The following is a 20,173-nucleotide window of genomic DNA, read 5'->3' on the forward strand; positions in this document are numbered from 1 at the left end:
TCCCCTGCACCCCGGCACTCGGAGCACCGTGCTCCATGGATGGGGTTGTTTCTGTCCTTGGGACGGGGCTTTGGGCTGGTTGCTTTCCCAGGGCAGGGCAGGACGGAGCTGTACCCTGGAACCCCGAACCTCTCGACAGCGACGAGACGCGACGTCCAGATGTTTTCCGGTTCTCTCTGAGGCTGCCAGCACAGAGACCGCGCCAAACTCATCTCACCAGTGGCCCTCAGCCAGTCACCAAGGGCTGGGAGCACCCCGTGCCATCAGGGCACACTGCCAGACCCCGGCTTTCCCACCCCACTCGAACATCCCTGACCACGGGTGGGGGGTGAAGGGGGGCTGATGCCGCACAGGAGGGAGATGCCGAGGCAAGTGCTGGTGGTGCCGGCAGCCCCGGCACGCTGCAGACGCTTTATTCCCCGGCTGCCCGGCTCCCACCCCGAGCCTCCCCGGGTGATCGTGGAGCAAAGCACCAAGCGAGAGGTGCCCGGCTCCGGCTCCCCGCGGCATCTCAGCCGTGGCCGTGGCCGTGGCCGGCAGCGCTGGCTTTGTTCGAGCATCCTCCCGGCGTGCCGCGGCCGCCTCACTTGCAGCCCTGCAGGATTCCCACGGCCTCCCGCACGGCGGCGAAGATCATGCCGTCCAACTGCAAGCGTGGAAAGAGGGGGGGTCAGCACCGGGCACCCCAAACCGGGACCCCCTCTACAGCCTCCAGATCGCCACCCACTCACCTGGGCATGAAGCTGGGGCGCAGCCCCGGGGGGATCGATGCTGTGGTCCCAGAGGCGGGTGGCATTCTCCGGCGAAAGGAACCGCTGCTCCACGCTGATGGTAGCGGTGAGGGTCTGCACCTGCCCGTGGCACGGTGGCATCAGGGGCCGGGGCTCAGCCGTGCCTCAGTTTCCCCAGGGGGCTTTGGCACAGCTGCACCCCAAAGAGCTGGGGTGGGGGGGGGTTACAGAGCTGCCTACCTGGTGGGGAGCCCCAGCAGGGACCAGCACCGCGTCCCCCAGGAACTGGAAGAGGGTCCAACAGCTCACCCCGCAATCCTCGCGCAGCCGCCTCCGCAGCGAGAGGTCCAGGTAGCGGGTGGGGGGCTCCGCCGTGGCCACCCCCTCCTGCCCTTGGTCCTCGCACGTCTGTGGAGGGCCGGGGGTGAGCAGAGCCAGGGGTCGGGGGGGGGCTGGGGCTGCTCTGGGGGGGTGATGGCACCCACCTTCTTCAAGAAATCCTGGATGCGGCCAGCATCCTCGGCACGGAAGATGTGCCACAGGGCACCGGGCCGGCTGCCGGCATCCCAGAGCCGCTCCTTCAGCAGTGCATCCACGCCATCGTCGTCGGCTTGCAGGAGCAGGTCTGTGGGTAAAGGGTTGCTCAGGGGGTGTCAGAGTGGGGGGCTGGGGTGGGGGCACCCCCTCCATGCTCCCACCTTACCCTGCTGTGCCGTCGGCCGCTTGGGCAGCCACGCCGCGGTGTGCACCAGGACGCTGATGGAGTCGGTCGCCTCCACCGTCAGGTTTTTGGTCCCAATCGTCCGGTCCTGGGGATGCACGCCTGGAAGCGGGAGCGGGGCGGTGGGCGAGAGGTGAGCACCGTCATGGGTGGGGGGAGCCCAGCTCACTCCCCCACCCCGGGCACCACAGTCCTGCCGGGTGGCACTCACCATAAGCCACGCAGACACGCGGGCGCAACCAGCGCCGGCCTCGCTGGCCCCGCAGGTAGGCAGCCAGGTTGAGGTGGCCGGTGGGCCCGCAGTACTCCGGCAGCGGCAGGCTGGCACTCAGGTTGGTGGCCCTGCGGCACAGGCGCGGTGTTTGAGGCCGGGGCACCGGCTACCGGTGCTGGCAAAGCCACCTCGGTGCCCCCAGCCCTGCTCGCTGCATCCCACATCGGGATGCATCCCGCGGCTGTGGGGGGCTGGCACCCAACCGGGCAAGAGGAGGGGGTACCGGGCTGCCAGGGAGGGGGGAACCCACCCTGGTGAAGCTTCTGCTGTCACCTACCGGCACACCTCCATGTCGCCAAAGCCACTCTCCAGCTTCAGCAGGTCCCCACCGCCCTGCTCCGGTTCCGGGGATGCTGCGGGAGGGAGCATGCCATCGCACATGGGGATGCGGGCGTCATGCCGCCGGGCACCACCTGGGGAGGGAGGGATGCTCGGGCTGGCTCACCCCCCCGCCCCGAAATCGCACTTGAGACCCCACAAACTCACTGCATGCTTACCCGCGCTGGCGGTGAAGCCGTCCCAAAACTCCTGGCTGCTCATCTTGATGCGGTCCGGTGGTGCCCGCAGGTTCACCGCCTCCACCGCCTGCTCCCCCCGAGCCATACGGAAGGATTCTGGCCCCCACAGCCGCCCCTCCAGCCTCTTCTGTAGCCCTGAAACAAGGACGGGCTGCCGGGGCAGCTGGGGCTCAGCAGGGCCGGGGTTGGGGGGGGGGGTCCGCGGTGCCACCGTGCATCCCCAGGGAAGGAGGGGGGGGTCTCACCTGGCCCCTCCGCCAGTGCTCCTGGAAGAGCTTGTAGTTGCTGGCGTGGCCGGGGTCGTGCAGCCAGAGCAGCCCGCTGGGTGCCAGGATGCAGTGGGAGACGGGGGGGCCGGGAGGACCAGGGGGGCTGGGGGGGCTCAACTCGCCCCCCGCTTGCCTCTCCTGGATCTTCCTCTCCACCACACGGGCGATGATGCTGTCCAGGATGCTGGTCAGGCGGTTGTCCTGGGAACAGGGAGGGGATGCAAGGTGGGGGGGATCCCCATCAGCCCACCCTGGCCATCCCCCAGCCCTATCAAAGCCGGGGGGGGGGGTGTCAGCCCACCCCAGGACTCACGCTGGGCAAGGCGGGCGAGACGGGGGCGAAGGCCATGCGCACCCCGTCCTGCCCCAGGCACAGCTTGACGGCGGTGGAGGCGAGGAGGTCGCAGAGGGTGGAGGTCTGCACGGCCCCCCGGGGGGGTGGCTGCCCCGGTGATGGTGGTCCCCCCTCGGGACTCTCTGCTTTGGGGAGAAAGGGGTCAGGGCTGCCCGTGCCCTCCTTTGCCTCTCGTCCCCCCCCACACCGGGCACCCCGTAAGGGATGCGATGCAGCATCCCTGACCCCCCCGGAGCGGGGCTGTGCCCGCAGCGGGGGGGGCCACCAGCCAGCCCTACCTTCCTTGATGGGCCGGGAGGTGTTGGCTTGGCCATCGCTGCTGGGTGGGGGGGTGGGCACCGTAGTCCCCATCGGCTCCTGAAACACCCCGGTCCATGCAGACATCCTGGGGGGAGCCACATCCCCCCTCTCCCCGGGGGGGTCCCCTCCCCAACATCATGCACAACCCCCCCCCCCCCCGCAGGCACCCTATTGCAGGGGTTTGGGTGCACCTGCACCCCCTTTTCCTTCCCATCCACAGCCCCCCCCCCATACCTGCCTGCTCCCCGGGGGCTCCGCCGGGCTCCGCTCCGCAGCCCCCTCCCCGCAGGGACAACGCGACTCGATGCCAAACTTGACCCGAACCTCGTGCAGCTGCTTCCAGAGCCGGGTCAGGACTGGGGACAAATGGGGACATGCGGGTCAGCCCCAGGCAGCAGATGGGGGGGGTGTCCCAGGCTTGGGGGGACGCTTACCGCGAGTGGGGACGAACTGCGTGGGGACGAGGGACGCGACGTGGTGGTCTTGCCCAGGGATGCACTCAGGTGGCCGCGCCGGACCCTCTGCATTGGAGAGAGGGTGGGTTTGTCCCCGCCAAGTCCCCGTGGGGCTGACACCCCCTCTGCAAGCCCCCCCCCCCCCATTCCCCGTACCGTGGCCATCAGCCTCCCGCCTGCTGCGGTGGCAGTTGGGGCACAGCTGGAAGCCACATCTGGCGCAGCTCCAGTGGGAGTTGAAGAAGCCACGCTGGCAGGCGTCGCAGAGCTGGGGGGCTCCTTCCCCCCGCCTCCAGGCCGTCACCCCTGTGGGAAACATGGCTCTCAGCCTCCCCTGTGCCCCCAGAGTCACCCCCCCAACACCCCGGTACCCACTTACCCTCGGGCCTGCCGGGGGCTCCCGGCCACACGTCCCTGTCCCTGCGGACGGCCTCGCAGAAGGGGTCCCCCAGGACCCCCAGCAAGTATTTGGCCAGGCAGAGGCTCCTGCCTGCGCTCCTGTTCCCTCGCTCGGGGCCGGCTGCCTCCAGCCGCAGCGTGTCCCCCTCCGTCTCCCCCAGGGTGCAGAAGCCATCGACACCCAGCTCTCCGCCATCCCTGAAGGCAAACCTGTGGGAGAGAGGGGATGGGAGGGGATGCTCCAATGTGGGGAGACAGGAGAGGATGCTCTAAACCAGGGAGACGGGAGAGGATGCTCTAAAGTGGGGTGACAGGAGAGGATGCTCCAAAGCAGGGTGATGGGAGAGAATGCTCTGAACCGGGGAGATGGGAGAGGATGCTCTAAACTGGGGAGATGGGAGAGGATGCTCTAAAGTGGGGTGACGGGAAGGGATGCTCCAAAGCAGAGTGATGGGAGAGGATGCTCCATGCATCTTGACATGGGCTGCTGGGAGCCCCCCACCCTGGCCAGGGCTGCGAGCTCCCCAGGAGCCCCAGGCTCACCTACGGAAATGCAGCAGTCTGCAGGTGCTCTCAGGGGAATCCTCCTCCTCCTCCTCCTCCTCGCCCTTGGGGTCCCCCGTGGCCCGGGTGGCACAGGCACAGCACCGGGGGATGCTCTCGGGCAGGTCGGTGCAGGGCACGCTCTGCAGGCACCACGGCTCCCGCAGCTCCGGGCCAGCATGGCTCGGCGAGTCTGGGGGAGACGGGAGGTGCTTTGGGACACCGTGCATGGGGACACACTAGCCAGGAGGGACTGGCACGCCATGGCAGGGGCTAGAAACTGGGCCAGAAAGTAGGGCTGGAAAGTAGGGCTGGAGATCTGCAGAGGTCAGGGCTGAGACACCGGCACCTCGCCAAGGAAGGCTCTGACCCAGCGATGACGCTTGCCACCCATCCCGGGCATCACACCCGAGGGTGCCACGCTGCCCCAGAGGGGCATTTCTATACATCCCTGCCCTGGGAGTCACTGCCAGACCCAGCCATACTGGGAAAAACCGAAGCACAGCAGGTTTCCCAGCCTTCACGTGTTCACACCTCGTGTTGCGGGCGCTGGGAACCAGGATGCCAAACTTCCCCAGGGATCTGGTGCTGCCACCACCCTCTCCCCTGCCCCACGGTGCACCCCCCCACACCTTACCTCCCTCTCCCAGCTCCATCCTCCTCTCCTCCGGGTCCCCTCCGCTCTCTGTGCCATCACCCAGGCATGCCGCGGCCATGTGCTCGGTGGCCTTCGCGCCCCGTTTGGCTGCCCCGGCACCCTCGCCGGCAGCCCGGGGTCCGTCGGCTGTGCCGTGCGGGCGCTTGGCCGAGCGTTTGCCCTCACCAGCCAGCTCCAGGCCACCGTCCCGCCGGGGAGCCTTGCAGCGCGGCAGCGACTGCTCCGAGTGCCGTGTCAGCCAGGTCTTCTTTAGCTTGGTGTGGTTGGTGGGTGGGCATGGAAAACGGCCCCCAGGGTTGCCCAGGGTGGGCTCAAAAGGGCCGAGCACCCCACAGCCCACCCCCGGGCACCCATCGCAACCTGGTGTGGTGCAAAGGCAAGCCGGGGGCGGCTCCGGCTTGGCAAGGGCCATCGGGTATTGCCCGTCCGTAAGCGGAGGCGATGGGTTGGGCTCCTCTGGTCCCAGCGGCGAGCTGGGCTGGAGGCTTTGGTATGCCAGGCGCTCATCTTTGGGTTCAGAGGGCCGTCCTGGCCCCGGTTCTGGGGGGAAATCAGCGGCGTGGGGCCGCGTGCCCACCCAGGGACCCCCGCAGCCCCCCGCTGCGCCGGGCTGCAGGAGGAAGAGGGGGTGGCTGGTGCTGGGGGGAGGCGTGCGGGCATGGGGAGCGGGCACCACCGAGCTGGCCCCTGCTCGGCCATCCCTCCACGGGGCTCCCGGCAGCTCCGGCACCACCGGTTCCCCTTCCCCATCTCTGTCCTGCCCCTTGCCCAGCAGTTGTGATGGCGCTTGGTCCTTGGCTGGGGGGTGGAAGCCAGGCTCCTTCTTCGGGTAAAACTCCTGGAGGGGAGCAGAGGGGTTGTCAAGGCTGGTGTCACCCAAGACGTGGGTGCCCGTCCCTGCCTCCATCACCCACATCATTGGGAGGTGGTGATAGGGAACAGCCCCTGGCCCTGCTTCAGTTTCCCACCACCACCCTCCCAAGCTGGGCAGCTGCCTGGTGCTTTCCAGTCCCAGGTAGCCAAGTCCATGGGGTGCCCGTGTCACCCCTGCCCGCGTGGGAAAGGAATGGGGAGCCGCAGCGGCACGGGGTGCGACGGGCGCACCCACGGGCTGGCAGCGCTGCCTCTCACCGCCTCCGTGCCACGGCTCCCGCCGCCGTGACTCAGCCCGGGGGCTTGCATCACGCCACGGGGCTGCCCCGGCCAGGAGAGCATCATCCCCCACAAGGGGTGCATTGCCCCATCCTTCGGGGGGGCTGGGACCCCTCTGCCAAGCTGCAGGAGCGAGCGGGGGGGGACAGCCCGCTCGGGGACCGCCGACGCCGGGTGCAGCCCGGCCCTGCCCTGGGTGCGGGTGCCAGCATCGCCTTTCGCAACTTGCCGCTCCCAGCCGGGTTCAGCTGAGGCTGGAGCCCATCGTCACCCAGGGGAGCCTGGGCACACCGGAGAGCCGAGCTCCAAGCATCCCCGTTCCGGACCCAGGCCGTGGGAGCCAGAGCTGTGCCGCCATCGGAACCGGGAACCGTCACGGCCGTCCGGGGTTACCTACCTTGTTCCCTGAGCCGGAGCAGTCGTCGAAGGGGGTCGGAGCCGCCTTGCACCTTGGCGGGAGCCCCAGGTAGAGCGGCTGGCCCCAGGCGGGCACGTAGGAGCCCAGGCGCCAGTCCATGCCGGCGAAGCGCCCGTCGCCCATCGCCCCCGGTCCCTCCGGCCCCCCCCCACCAAACGGGGGGTCGGCTGGGGGTCCGGCGGGCAGCAGCGAGGACAGGAGGAAGGGGCAGTGGCGGAAAGCCAGGGGGTCACCGGCCCCATCTCCTACAGTGGTGCGAGGCTTGCCGGCGGTGCTGGGGCGCTGGCTCTCCGGCCCCGGGAAGGGCAAGGGGTAGCGGTGGTAAGCGTGGCTGTAGAGGGCCAGGGGGGCCAGCACGGCCTCAGCCCACCGTGGCCCCGGGTGCTCCTTGCAGGGCTCAGCCCAGCCTGCCTTGGGCTGCCCGTTCCTGGGTGGCAGCAGCGGCGGGAGCTCAGCTCCATCCTTGGGGCGGCACAAGGCGTCCCGCAGGCACGGTGGGGCCGGCGGGTAGGGGCAGCCCAGCTGGCCACCGGCAAGCTCCCGACCCGGCCCCAAGCATCCCTCGGAGCCCCTCCAGGAACACCCCTTCTCCGTTCCATAGCTCAGCTTGCCGGGTTCCGGGCAGCCTGGAAGTCCCAGTTCAGCAGCGGCACTTCGGGGCAAGACCATCCCGCTGCTCTCCATTCCCCGGGCGTCCTGCACTGCCTCCTGGGCTCTCCTCCACCTCGGCGGGGTCTCCCCCATCCTCGCTTTGCTGGCCATCCTGCTCTGCCACTCATGTGGTGCTCAGCGGCGTCCCGGGCTGGCCGGACCCTGCGGGCAGGGAGTGGGGCATCAGCGGGGCATGCCACACCGCACCGAACCCTGCCAGGGCAGCCGTGCAGGGGTTGCAATGGGGGGGAATTGAGGCACGGGGACGGTGGTGGTTGGTGTTTGGGGAGTGGGTGTTTTCAACCCCCCAGTTCCATCCTCCCATGCTAGATAGGAGGTTCCCTGGCACGGCGAGGGGATCCCGGTCTCCCATGCCCCGCGGCATCCGGAGGGATGCACGATCCGGGAGGGCACGTGGCTGGAGCGTGGGTCCCCACCCCGTCCCGTCCCTCCTGCACCCAGCCCGGCGGGGTTGGCGGCCGGGACGCACCTCGTGCCCACCCCGTCCCTCCGCACCCAGCCTGGCCCCGTGCCCGGCCGCTGGCACCCAGCGTGGGGAGACCTTGCCCTGCGCAGGTATTCGCCTCCGGTCAGGGCTGGGTTGCGCTTCCCAGGAGGGCTTGCAGCAAGGGGGGAGCTCCCAGCTCCCAGAGGCCCCTCCTGGTAGAAATGCCTGGGGGGATTTGCTGGATTAACACTCCTCCAGGACCCAGGCCACACACAGATGCGGGGTTCAGAGCCAGTCCTTGCAGCAGCCCGCGATTGCATCCCTTCCCGGCGGAGCAAACGCCACCCCTTGCCCTCCTGCCCTCCCTGCCCAGCAGCCAGAGAAGCCGAGGGGGACAGGCATGGGGCCCTGCAAAATTGCAGCCCTGCTCTGGGATGGGACCGAGCCACCTCGATGGCCGGGCAGGCAGCCAAGGATGGGGACAGGGACCGGAGCACGGGACAGGAGGAGCCTGCATCCCCAGAGCTGCCTCTTCCCCTCACATCATCTACCCAGGGATGGTCAAAGTCCCCGTTCCCACACTGCTGCCCAAGCCCCTGCTCAGGAAGCACCCCTGCCTAAGCAGGGGCACCCCAAGCACACCCACCCTGTCCCTCCACAGCATGGGACCCTGCCAGGCTCTCCCATCCAGCCCCATACTGGGAAGATGCTCCCAGCACATCTCCCTCCTAGTGCCCCAAGGCTGTCCCACCACATGCCATCCCCAGGATCCCCCCAGCTCCCCCAGGCTCGCCGGTGCAACAATGTTCCCTGCCCTTTATCCCATCCAGAGCACAAAAAAACAGTCCGGCAGCTTGGCGAGCATCCCTGCCGTCCCACAGCACAGCCAGCTACCTGGAGAGTCCATCGGGGACCCCACCGCCTCCCCTACGGCGGCGAGGACAAGCCGGTGTCTCTGCTGGCGGCACCGGGTCCCGGAGAGGTGAAGCCGGACAGATTGGAGTACCTAGACCCAGAGGCTGAAGGGGTCTGGCTCCGGGATCTGGAGGAGGCAGAAAGCCACCCGGGCAGCCCTGGGGACGTTCTTCTCCGAATGCTGGAGCTGAAGTTTTTGATCCATTGGCCTGGGAGGCTCCGTGCTCCTCCTGCCTATTGTCCTGCGAGTGGAGGCTCCCGGTGTGCCAGGGAGGAGGGATAGCGGGGGGGAATCGGGGCACCCAAGGGAACGACGGCAGTGGCAAGCGGGACCTTCCCCCGGCTCTAGGCAGCTTTGAGCATCTTGGGGCGATGGACGGCAAGACGAGGCGGCGGTGGCGGCTCTGCTCCTTGCGAACGTGCAGCCTCCGCCGGCTCCCACAGCGACTGGGCTGCTGACGCCCAGGAACCGGCACGGTGCTGGCAGTGCCGCCCAGCCCCGGGGGCACCGGCGCAGGCAGCGGGCGGCCGTGCCAAGGCGGGCAGGTGTGTTCTGCCCCGCACGAAGAAAGCGCCCTTTGTTCGGCAACGCGGCCGAGCCGCCCCGTCACCGATGAAAGACGCCGGCCGCCCGCTCCGGGCGAAACTGGAACGGGAGAAATACCGGGATGGGCCAAACACCCCAGCCCCAATGCCGGGGAGGGCTGGCGGTGGCATGCCTGGCACGGAGCACGCGGCCACCCCGCAGGCTGGGGAGGTCCCAGGAGCTCACGACCCCTTCAGTTTTGCCCAAATGGTAGGGATCTGGCCTCAACCCACGCTGCCACTTCGCCCGTGCTACAGTCCAAGGTCGTCCCGCCTCGCGGCTGAGCCTTGTCCCGCTGCTGCCATCCTTCCTCGGCTGCCTGGGATGAAGGCAGAGCTCCTCTGCCTCCCCTCCTGGCTGCAGAGCCCGCGACAGCCGGGCAGGATGCGATCCAAGGGGTGCCAAGGGGCTAACACGAAGCACGAGGCTGCTATGATAGCATCCCCACGCTGCTGAGGGCTGAGGACTACCTGGGGTTCCTCAAACCCCTGCCCTGCAGCCCACCGGGCTTGCACACATCCCCAGCCGAGCCCCCCCAGCCCGCTGGGTGAGAGCCGGGACCCATCACCCTGCCGGTGCCCACACAGCATCCCCCCCCCACGCACATGCACACCCCCCCAGCACCAGTACCTCCCAGCAACAAGACACACCACCACCCCCAAACCCACCAGCTCCCACCACCCCATTGCCCATTCCCATGGGGGGGTCGATGCTCCAGCCAGGTGCAGGGGGCAGCATTCCCAGGGGAGGGGGTCAAGCATGTCCCCCAGGTGGGTGCCCCATTTCTGGACTCCCAGTGAGGGACTAGGGCGCTGGCGGGGGGGGGAGGGAGAACTGGTGCCAGCAGCACCAGGCGGATTTATGTAACATACAAGCGCTTGTGTCCCAGGGACACCCCGCGCACAGCTCGCACGCTTTACATAAACCACAGCCGCTCCGCACAGCCTCCCCCGGCACGGCTCGGCACGGTTCCGGCACAGCATGGCACTTGGGGGTTGGCAGGGCTGGGGGACGATGGGGTGAAGGCAGGCCACGGCCTCCGTGAGCTGAGCAGCGTGATTAACATCAGACCACGGGCTGCTTCGTTACAGCTCAGCAGCTGCCTTGTGGTCTGGCCCCGCTGGGAGCGAGGAGCCATGGTTAACCCTTGCCGGCTGGGGCACGGCCGTGGCTTGGGGTGCTGGGTGCCACCAGGGTCCCTTTGCGATGCTGGCGGGCATCCGTCAGTCCCCATCCCGCCTGCAGCGTGGGGGAACCCATAGCGGGATCCCCTCGAGCCCCGCTTGCCACGGAGGGGAGGGTTTGGGGGGGGGGGGGGCCGTGGCACCCGGTTGCTGCTCACTGCACCCACTGGGTGCCAGGGAACAGGGAGGGGACCCAGACAGAGCTCGGGGCGTGGGTGAGCCCGTGCCTTCCTGCGATGAGAAGGTGCTGAAAGACAAACTCTCTTCCCATTCCCTCCCTCCGCTCCCTGCGGATGATGGCTCCGGCAGGGCTAGGTGAGGGAAAGCTGGCAGTCGGGAGGGAGCCCGAGAAGGGTCTGCAGCATCCTGGCACAGCCGGATGGGTCAGCGGGTGCCCACGGCCATCGGGACCATCGCGGCAGTGCCGAGGGAGCAACCGAGGAGGGGAGAGGGATGGACGTGCCACCCCGATGCTAGCAAGCCCCGAGGAGAGGGTCACGAGCAGCCCTTGCTGGGGCAGGGAAAAAAGCAGGGAGCGGGGGGGGATGCCAGAGGGACAGGAGGGAATTTCCCACCCTGCACTGGGGCAGCATCTCTGGGTGCTGCGCCCTCCCCACGCCCCGCTCACCCGGCTGCCCTTGGCTCCCGGCCATGGCAGGGCTGTTCCTCCTGTGCCGGGGAGCCCGAAGACCTCACAAAGCCTCCCCGGGGGCCAGCGCAGCCCTCGCAGAGTAGCCACACGGCTGGCAAGTTTTTCTGGGGCTTGGCCACCATCCCACCCCGTTCCCAGGAGCTGGCTCCGTGCCTGCCTCCCACGGCACAGCGGCTCCGGCCGGAGTCCCCCCGCTCTCTGCCTGTCCCAGCACGACCCATGGAGGGTCCCCCAGGGCAATCCAGGGGGGTCCGGGCTGGGCTTGAGATTTGCCAGCTCAGGCTTTGCTGGGAGACAACAGCCCCCCCCCCCCGAGGGGGGGCTCTGCCTTGGTGGCTTGGCACAGCCAGCCCCAGAGCTCCAATCTCCCTGGTTTTTCCCCTTAAATCAGAGGGCGAGCAGAGGGACTGCGAACACCCACGAGCCAAGCACTGGCCAGAAAGACGCCGCGGGAGGCCGGAAGCGCCCGAATTAGAAAACTTGGCATCCCTGTCCCGCTCGATGCTGGAGAATGGGGAGAGACACTGTGAGGACGCGCGCTGGAGGGACCACTGTCCCCGCCGTGTCCCTTGGCACCGTGGGGGGATGCGTGGCTGTGCGGGGCAGGGGGCTCCCGGGATGCTCCGGTAGTGGGGAGGGGGATGGACGGGGGTCCCGGTGAAAAAGGCTCAGTGGTACCCCAACAGCCCCTCTCTGCGCTGATGCTCTGGCCGAGGAGCCTGCCAGCCCTGCGCTGGTGCCCATGTCCCCTGCCCTGCCTGGGCTGGTTCCAGGAACCCCGGGGAAGGGCTCCGCAGCCCCCGGACCCACAAGCCACCTCTGGCTGGGAAAGCAGCCTGAAATCCAGCCTTTTTCTCATGCAACATGGACTCAAAGTGCCCCCTCTCCAGCTTGCCCAGAGCCCCCTCCACATGCACACAGCCTTTCTTCCTCCTCCTCCTCCTCCGTCCTCCTCCTCCCAGCCCCAGCACCGAGCCCAGCACGCACCTACCTGCCTCCACTGTGGCGCAGGTGAGGAAGATGAGGGCGCAGGCAGAAGAAGGCAGCCCCGTTTCCACCCCCCCCTCTTGCCCAGCACCGGGTGCGATGGCCGCGAGAGCTTTCGCTAATCTGCACCCGGTGCTTAAAAAAAAAAAAAAAAATTAAAAAAAAAAAAAGAAAAAAAAACCCCACGTCAAACCTTCAGGAGTCTGGAGGCTGCGGCGGAGCGGAGGGCACGGGAGGACACTCACTCCCACACGAGCAGCTTTCTGGGAATTAGGGCCACAGCCCAACTGCTCTGGCAGCCTGCGCTCCCCTCCAGCCCTGGCTGCCGGTACGGCGTGGCCTGGGCAGCCGCCCCACCGGTACGGCCCCGCTGCCGCAGGGTCGGACGCTGCTCTCGGCCCTAATCTCCCGCTTTCCCTCCGGGGAGGTGAGTAAGCATCGCTAATCCCGCTCGCTTCGCTGCTGGAGAGAGGCGAGCTGCCTCTCCCAGGCTGGGGGGCTGCATCCCGACACCCCCTGCCCTTCCTACCCACCCCCCCGCCAAGGGGAGGGCAGCACGGGTCACCCCTTCCCCGGGGTGGCTCTCGGGTGCTGCGCACCCTCAAGTTGAAGGCTGGGATGGGGCAAGGAGGTGGAGGCAGGTTGTCTTCGTTGGAAGGGACCGGGGGACATCGTAGCTGCCCGCAGCCAACCCACCTTCGCCGGTGTCCCCCGTGCCAGCGGCTTCGTGCCAGCCCCGCACGCGGCGGGGGGGACGCTCAGCGGGGCTGCGGGGCTCAGCGACGGACGGACGACGGACGACGACGGATGCTCCTTTCCCCGCATCCCTCCTTCCCATCCCTCGGGTGGGGGGGGGAGGACAGGCAGGACGAGGCGTCCCGGCGAGCCCCAACGCGGCGGGGGGGGGGGGGGGAACGGTGCCCGTCGTGTGCCACCCCCTCGGCTCCCCCTCACCCACTCGGGACTCCTGTTTAGCCAGCCCAGTGCCAGCAACCAGCTTCAAATACCTTGATGTAATTAAAAGCTCGCCCCCGGGGCCAAGGGCTTAGGACGGCAGCCAGGGACACGGGCAGCCCTCTGCCACCTGCACGCAGAATAGGCAGGGCAGGCAGCTGCCTGCTGCCCCGCTCAACGCGGGGTCCCAACAGCACTTACCTGGGAACAACCGGGGTCTCCTGCCCTCAGCCCGGACCCCTCTTCTGTCCCCGCCATGCTCCTGGGGTGCCCCGCCACCGGCCAGCCATGGTGATGGGTAGACTGGTACCGGGCAGGCGATGGGGTATCAAGGCTCCCGGTGCGGGGAAAAGTCACGAACGATGGGTAATCCCCTGCCCAGCTTCTCCTGCCGGAGCAAGGCGGTGCCTCAGTTTCCCCTCGGCGCCCGGCGTCGCTGCGTGGTCTCGAGCGGGGTCCCCAAAATCCTCAGGGAAAAACCTCTGGTGTCACGGCAGGGACGCGGTTCCAGCCCTTGGGAGACGGAGCTGGAATCGTCCTCGGTGCCAGCGCGGGCAGGGCCAGGCTGCGAACAGGGCTGGCTGGGGACAGACGGGTCCCCGGGGGGACAGGCAGCTGCAGGGGGGGCGGGGGGGAGTGGGGATGCAGCATTCCTTCAGCCGTGTCCTCCCACACTCCCGTCACCTCGAACGCCCCTTCCCCGGCCCCTCCTGCCACCGTTCTTCCCACCCGCCATCCTCTTCCTCGCCATCTTCTTCCTCACCAGTGGGGTGATGGGCAGCCCCCGGCGGGGGCAGGTATGTGTTTGAGGACGTGATGGGGGGGGGGGAATGCTGTGGGTCCCCCCCCACCCCAGCATGGGGGGGGGAAGGTCTTACCTGCCCAGCAGTGATGAGGGGGGGGGCTTTTTTAGCCCCTGCCTGGCCGAGCCCCCTGCCCGCGGGCAGCACACTGCCTGCAGCTCCGCATCACGCCTCCTTGCCCTCTGCAGCGGGAGGCAGCTGAAAGCTCCTGGGGGCTGCCAGAAAAAGAGACTGCATTTAAACAACAGACATAATTATGCTTTTGATACCGTCTGCTAAAAATACAACGCGGTGCCGCGCGGGGAGCCATGTGTGTGCGGCCTCACATGGCTCCTGCTTGGAACAGCTGACTCAGGCTGGGAGCCCAGCAGGGACCAGGGGCAGGGGGCACCCGGACCCCCGTTGTGGAGGTGCCAGCCTGCGGGTGGGTGCTGCTCTGGCAGGGACCCCCCAAAACAGCTGGCTTGGCAGCAAGGGGGGCGAGGGCCACCCCAGCATCCCCTCCCCACCTTCCAGAAGGGCAGCAGCCCCCAGGTTGGCTGCAGTAAGGGTAAAATGAGGTGGGAAAGGGGCAGGGAGGGAGGCGGGGGGCTGTGTGAGTGTGGCCGGGTCGTTCGGTGGCACCAGCATGGGTTTCGGGGGGCTCAGCCGGTACCCAGCCCTGGCAGCAGCACGGGGGGATGCACGAGGATGCCGAGGGGTGGGAGCGGTGGGGCACCGGGGACGGCACCCAAAGCAACCAGCGGATCCCCAGAGAGGTCTGGCGGGCAGATCCTGTTAATGAGTAACGGCCCCCGCCACCCTGTGACCCAGCGCTCCCCGGGGAGGGAGGAAAACCAGCCACCCCCCCGCCGCAGCAGCCCCTGGGCACTGACCTTTGGCGGTGCCAAGGCACCGGCTCATGCCGTCTCCGGGCTGCTGCCCTCCAGGAACGGGCAGTGCCTGTCCCAGGGGCACCAGCTGCCCAGGGTTTAGTATCCTGCTTCCCCGGAGCATCAGACGTGCGCCTGTGTCACTGGGAGAGGGGACACCCCCGCATCACCTGGTCCCCCCCCCGGCCAGCTCTCACCAGAGCGGAACGAAGGGACAGAACCGCTTCCCTCGACCTGCTGGCCACGTTTCTTTGGATGCAGCCCAGGACATGGTTGGTTTTCTGGGCTACTTACGGGGGAACACAAGCCACCCGGCTTATGCGACGTCCTGCGAGCCCCCTGCACCGCAGGGGTACGCTTCGCCCCACTCCGGTGGGGACCCCGCAGCGGTGCCAGCTGGGATTCAGCCCCCCCCACCCAGTGCCAGCACAACCTGGCACCCCCTCCCCGGAGAGGACTATCGCGGCGGCCGGGCGAGCTCAGGTCAGCCACTTAATTGCTGGGCTGGGGAGCTGCCAGGCGAGGGAGATTACGGCTTTGCTGACTGCAGCCTGGCACAAGCCCTCGAGCTGACACAGCTGGGATCAGCGCTGGCACCGGAGGGGGCCGACTCGGCCCCGAGGGGACAGGTTGCACCACCCCGGGGGCAGCTTTTGTGTCCCCTCCTTGAGTTTCTCTCCCTGAGGAATACACAGGACGCTTGCCAAAACAAGGGTCGGGTGCCAGGGCTTCTGGTTCCCTTCCCAGCTCTATCTTATAAGTCACCGGTGCTTGTGCCTCAGTTTCCCCAAGCTGGGAAACAGAGCAGTCCCCGCTGACCTCCCACCCCAGGGAAAGACGATGCTCAGGCTCCAACGCTGCTGCCGTCTCACTCACAGCACAGCCCTAGCCCCTTCCCAGCCAGCCCTGGGGCCATCGTGGAGGAACCCCGCTACCCAGCTCAGCATCCCAGCACCAGTATCCAGGGCAGGCAGGCAGCCCCAGCAGCCTCCCTGGGCTGTATCCTTGGAGGAACCGCGCTCCCTAAGCGGCTTTAGGGGGATTACGGGCAGCCCCCTGGCCCTTGCGCTGTCCCCACCCAGCCTTCCTTCTCCGCCGCTTTAAGTAATCGTCTCTGAGACAGTTTTACATCGCTAATCCAGCCACCTCCACCTAATCTGCCCCAACACCCCTGCCCGCCCCGGGCTGCCCCCCTGCCCAGCTCTGCACTGGGACGGCTGCCACCCCTGGGGCAAGCAAAGGGAGGGTGGGTTGCAGGCAGGGGCAGACGCTCTCCCTGCCCTGAGAAGACCCCCAAAGGCAGAAAGCAGCCGGGGGCTAAAAATAAAGCTGGCCTGAGGGGTGAGGGCAGGAAGGATTGGGAGCGAGGGGATTGATGCCAGAGAGCAGGGCACCAGGGGACAGGAGGGCTCCCGGGGGCAGGAGAGGCAACACGAGCAGCGTTGTCACCTCGTGCCACCCTGCCTGCCCCAGAGAAGCTTTGTGCCCCACGTCCTCCACTTGGGCAGGGGACAAGTCCCCAGGGGAAGGAGCAAAGGGAGCCGAGACCCCCCGGATGAGATAGGGGAGTCCCGGGTAGGGAGAAGGCAGCTGGCCACGGCCAGGGCCATCATGACAAGCCAGGGCTGGCGGCCAGGATGGGGAACGTCTGCCTGCAGCCCTGGCTGCGTGCCGGGGTCCCAGCGGGGCCACGGCTGCTGCTGCCGCGCCGCGAGGGACACGGCTACTGCAAGGAGGGGCTGAAATGCATCCCTGCACCCCACCACCCACCTCCCTGCACCCTCACTCCTGCTCTGCCCTGTGGAGACCGAGCACGACAGCTTCCCACAGCCCCGTGCACCCCAGAGAGTCCCACACAGCCCCAGCTCCTGGGGAAGGGGACAGCATTTAGGCAAAGGGGACAACTCCCGTTTCTGAAAGTCTGAAATAACATTTATTTTTCCACGTACAAAACCCCCGTCTGCGAGGGGAGAACATTAAAAGCCGTGTGGTTTCAAGCAGGGCATGGTCAGGCACCGGTGCCCTGGTTTCAAGTATAGGGGTGTCAGCCTGCAGCTGTGGGGGGGTCCCTGGTCAGGGGCTGGGTCTTTGGCTTCAGAGGACAGATGGGACAAAGGCACGTCCCCTCGCTGGATCCCAGGCGAGAGGGGAATGTGGGGAGTAAGGCATTGTAGCAGCAGGAGAAGGGGAGCCCCAGCAGAGCCCGTAGTGTTCATGGGGTGGGAGGAGGGGAGGGGAGAATCGGACCCCATGCGAGAGGCGCCGGCGCCGACCCACACCAGTGGGGTCTGGGAGGAGGGCACGACTGGGACCAGCATGGGGGTGTCGAGCTGCCCTCCCCTCCGTGAGGCAGCCGGGAGGTGTGCAGTGCAGCCGGGCAGGTGTAGAGGTCAGAGAAAGTATTTACAGTGTAATGCAGGGGGGAGCCCCCCTCCCTGGAGCCAGGGATGCACAAACCGTGGCTCCCTCCCGGTGTCGGCAGCAGCAAACTCGTGTTAAGACTCCTGACAAGAGGGCTTCCCCGGGGACCATTAGCTGTCCTGCTCCGATGGAGCCGCTTTCTTCCTGGTCCGGCTGCGCAAGGGCCGGGAAGAGCCCTGGGCAGGAGGAGGGATGGGTTAGGTCCCCTTCGCCCCAGCCCCACGCCACTGCGTTCCCCGCCACGGTACCTCTTTTCCCGGTATTTTCTTCTTCACTGCACGCAGGCTCTGGCTGCGGTATAAGGGCTTGGGGTCTCGGCCACGGGGCGAAGGCTGGGGGGAGACCTGAGAGTCCGACCAGACCTCCTCATCCTCCATCTCGCTCTCATACTGCCGGCCGGCCAAGGGCATGCTGTAGGCTGGGGACAGGGGGAGGGCACATGAAAGCTTCCAGCACGGCCCCCCCACGGGCCTCGTTCGAGCCCCCCCCACTGTGATTCCCCCCCAACCCAGCTCACCCAGCAGCTGGCTGCGGTTCTCCTGTTCCTCCAGGTACAGGGGGTCCTGGTAGTGGACGGGGGTCTCGTCAGGGACGGAGCGCAGGTCCTGCATGCTGAAGCTGCGGAGCCGCCCGGCCAGCGCGCCCTGGCTCTGCGAGGTGGGGGGGAGACACGACACAGAAAGGATGGAAGTGAGCCCCACAGGGCAAACCCCAAAGCACCGTGGCACCCGAACATGGGGCCAGGCACCAACAGAGCAATGCAATCCCACCAGGCAATGCTCTGCACCCAAAGACCCCTCTCCTGACACCCGCACCACCAAGGCCTCCCATGCTGGGGTGGCAATTTCCTCCCAGGATCCCTAGGAACGAAGCATCCTCAGGGAAGCGGAGCAGCCCACCCCATTCCCGGTACCTTGGCAGCCGCCTGGACCGCAGCCGTGGCTGCCAGGTTGAGGCCCCTCTTGCCGAAACGCACCACCGTCTCGTAGCTGCGCTCCTTGGCCTGGATGATGTACGTGTCGATCTCCTGCCGAGACAACCACGGCGGTGCTGGGTGGGCACGGCACCAGGTCCCAGGGCATCGCCAGTCCAGCACCGGGAACCCAGGGTCCTTCTCGGCGGGCTGAGCCCCCCTCAGGGCGCATGGGACCCCCCCCCCCCCCCGAACCAAGCAGCTTTTACCTTCTCTTTGCGGGACAGTGTGGGGTGCACGAATTTGCGGTAGAGCAGGCTGGCCCCCCGGGTGTAGGGGGAGAGGAGCCAGATGACGAAGGCCATCTTAATCTCATAGTAGAAGGGAAACCTGCCGGAGAGGGGGAGAAAATGGGGTCCCCACGGCACAGGGACCCCAACAAACCCACTCCCGCTCACCCCGCAGCAGCAGCAGCACCCGCACACCAGCCTCACCAGGAGATGAGCAGGTCGGTGAAGGTCTCTGTGGCCATGAAGAGCGCAAAGACGATCCAGTACATCATCCAGCGGACCTGCGGGGAGCGGACAAGCCTCTCAGCCCAGGGCCGAAGCCTGGGAAGGAGCTGCCCAGGCACCCTACTCACATATTCCCGGATGTTTTTGGTCTTCACAGCCTTGTAGGAAGCGTAGGCAGGGTACAGCATCCCGAAGACCAGCCTGTAACGAAGAGGGGGGGTGAGGCATGCGGGCCACCTCAGATAGAGCAGCAGCAGCAGGGAGCAGCAGAGCTGCCTGCCCCAATGCCGCAGCTTGGCCTTAAGCCCTTCCAGCACCATGCCGGCCCCAGAGCCACCGAGAAAAGGGGACGGCACCGCCTGGGAGAGCCGGCTGTGAGCACGACGTTGCTCCCACGATCTTGTCCACCTCCATGGGGACCAGCCCGACCTGTCGAGGCGGTGGCAGGAGGCACGGCACAGGTTTGGCGTAGGTGACAGCCAGCCGGGCCCGACCAGGAGAAGCTCAGCTCCCTCTGAAGGCAGGATCATCCCTGCCGGAGTGCGATACTCAATGCCGGTGCCAACCTCCCTCCCGGCACGCAGGACCTTGTCATCCCCGCAGCACGTGGGTGAGGTGCCATCCCCAAACACGTACCTCCTGGCCCGGTGACTCAGCCGATGCCGGCCCGGTTGCGGGGTACGGGCAGGGAAATCGCCTGCCTGCAGCGTGGCATCACGCCTGCCTTCGGTCAGGCTTCCCTCCCCCCGACCACCTCCTGCCTTAACCTGACCTGGGGAAACGGGGCCGTGGGTGCCCCCACCCCTCCTTGCTGCCCACCCCCCCCGCTCCAGGGCCTCCTTCTCCCCACGAAGGGCACGCTTGGCCACCGGCCACCCAGCCCAGCTGGCCACGGCGTGCGAGCCAAGGGAGCAAGAGGGCCTGGGGGGGGGGGGGTCAGTGCTGGACACAGGGACCCTCCAGGTGCTGCAGGGACCCCAGGCCACCCTCGCCCTCCCCCGGGTTGGGAGGGGGGGGGTCATCAGCTCGGGGACCAGGACACTGACCCATTTCCAGGGGGAGGGGGGCCCTGGTTGCCCCCATACAAGCACATCCCGGCTCACCCACCACCGGCCCCCCCTCCCCAATTCCTGCCTGGGGCAGCTCCGCTAAACACCCCACGGCACCGGGGGGGGGGGGCGGGGGGGGCTGCCCGTTAAACAAGGACCCCAGGGTGGGGTGGGGGAGCTCGGCGCAACTCCCACGGGCACCCCCCCTTTGCCAACCCCCCTCCCCACGGGGGCACTCCCGCCTTGCAGCCCCCCCCCCTTCCACCGAGCACCCTCGGGGTGCACCGGGACCCCCCCCCCCCCTTGGCCCCCAACTCACACGATCACCCGGCTGAGCATCCAGGACACCATGATGCCAGTGGGCCTGCAACCCCGGGCCGTGCCGGGCAGCCCCGGGTGGGTGGTTTCGTGCTGTCGTGTGGGGGGTGTG

The 20,173-nt window shown here is 67.7% G+C and overlaps 2 protein-coding genes across 7 annotated transcripts; both read right to left on the reverse strand.

Annotated features, from left to right (window-relative positions):
• Nucleotides 1-379: 379 nt before the first annotated feature.
• On the reverse strand, nucleotides 380-13,958 carry HR (HR lysine demethylase and nuclear receptor corepressor). Of its 6 annotated transcripts, none has more exons than XM_069800987.1 (19): nucleotides 13,372-13,958; nucleotides 6,773-7,606; nucleotides 5,203-6,061; nucleotides 4,566-4,758; nucleotides 4,003-4,232; nucleotides 3,780-3,929; nucleotides 3,603-3,689; nucleotides 3,403-3,524; nucleotides 3,147-3,225; nucleotides 2,827-2,990; nucleotides 2,490-2,714; nucleotides 2,224-2,395; nucleotides 2,004-2,139; nucleotides 1,664-1,794; nucleotides 1,435-1,554; nucleotides 1,217-1,356; nucleotides 972-1,139; nucleotides 732-851; nucleotides 380-646 (listed from the first exon to the last, which is right to left on the reverse strand). In XM_069800987.1, exons 2-19 carry the CDS (start codon nucleotides 7,553-7,555, stop codon nucleotides 584-586), a joined length of 3,942 nt encoding a protein of 1,313 aa, XP_069657088.1. In that variant the 5' UTR covers nucleotides 7,556-7,606; nucleotides 13,372-13,958; the 3' UTR covers nucleotides 380-583. The 6 variants fall into 6 exon arrangements, with proteins under 6 accessions (XP_069657088.1, XP_069657090.1, XP_069657089.1 ...); XM_069800989.1 differs by having other exon boundaries at nucleotides 2,004-2,079; nucleotides 13,372-13,957; XM_069800988.1 differs by having other exon boundaries at nucleotides 2,004-2,079; nucleotides 2,827-2,993; nucleotides 13,372-13,957.
• A 2,792-nt stretch (nucleotides 13,959-16,750) lies between these two features.
• Nucleotides 16,751-20,173, reverse strand: REEP4 (receptor accessory protein 4). The gene is made up of 8 exons (XM_069800978.1): nucleotides 20,063-20,173; nucleotides 18,823-18,895; nucleotides 18,674-18,750; nucleotides 18,449-18,569; nucleotides 18,180-18,293; nucleotides 17,784-17,916; nucleotides 17,515-17,684; nucleotides 16,751-17,442 (listed from the first exon to the last, which is right to left on the reverse strand). Exons 1-8 carry the CDS (start codon nucleotides 20,092-20,094, stop codon nucleotides 17,377-17,379), a joined length of 786 nt encoding a protein of 261 aa, XP_069657079.1. The 5' UTR covers nucleotides 20,095-20,173; the 3' UTR covers nucleotides 16,751-17,376.

Source organism: Haliaeetus albicilla, chromosome 13, assembly GCF_947461875.1.
Source record: "Haliaeetus albicilla chromosome 13, bHalAlb1.1, whole genome shotgun sequence".
Classification (NCBI taxonomy): domain Eukaryota; kingdom Metazoa; phylum Chordata; class Aves; order Accipitriformes; family Accipitridae; genus Haliaeetus; species Haliaeetus albicilla.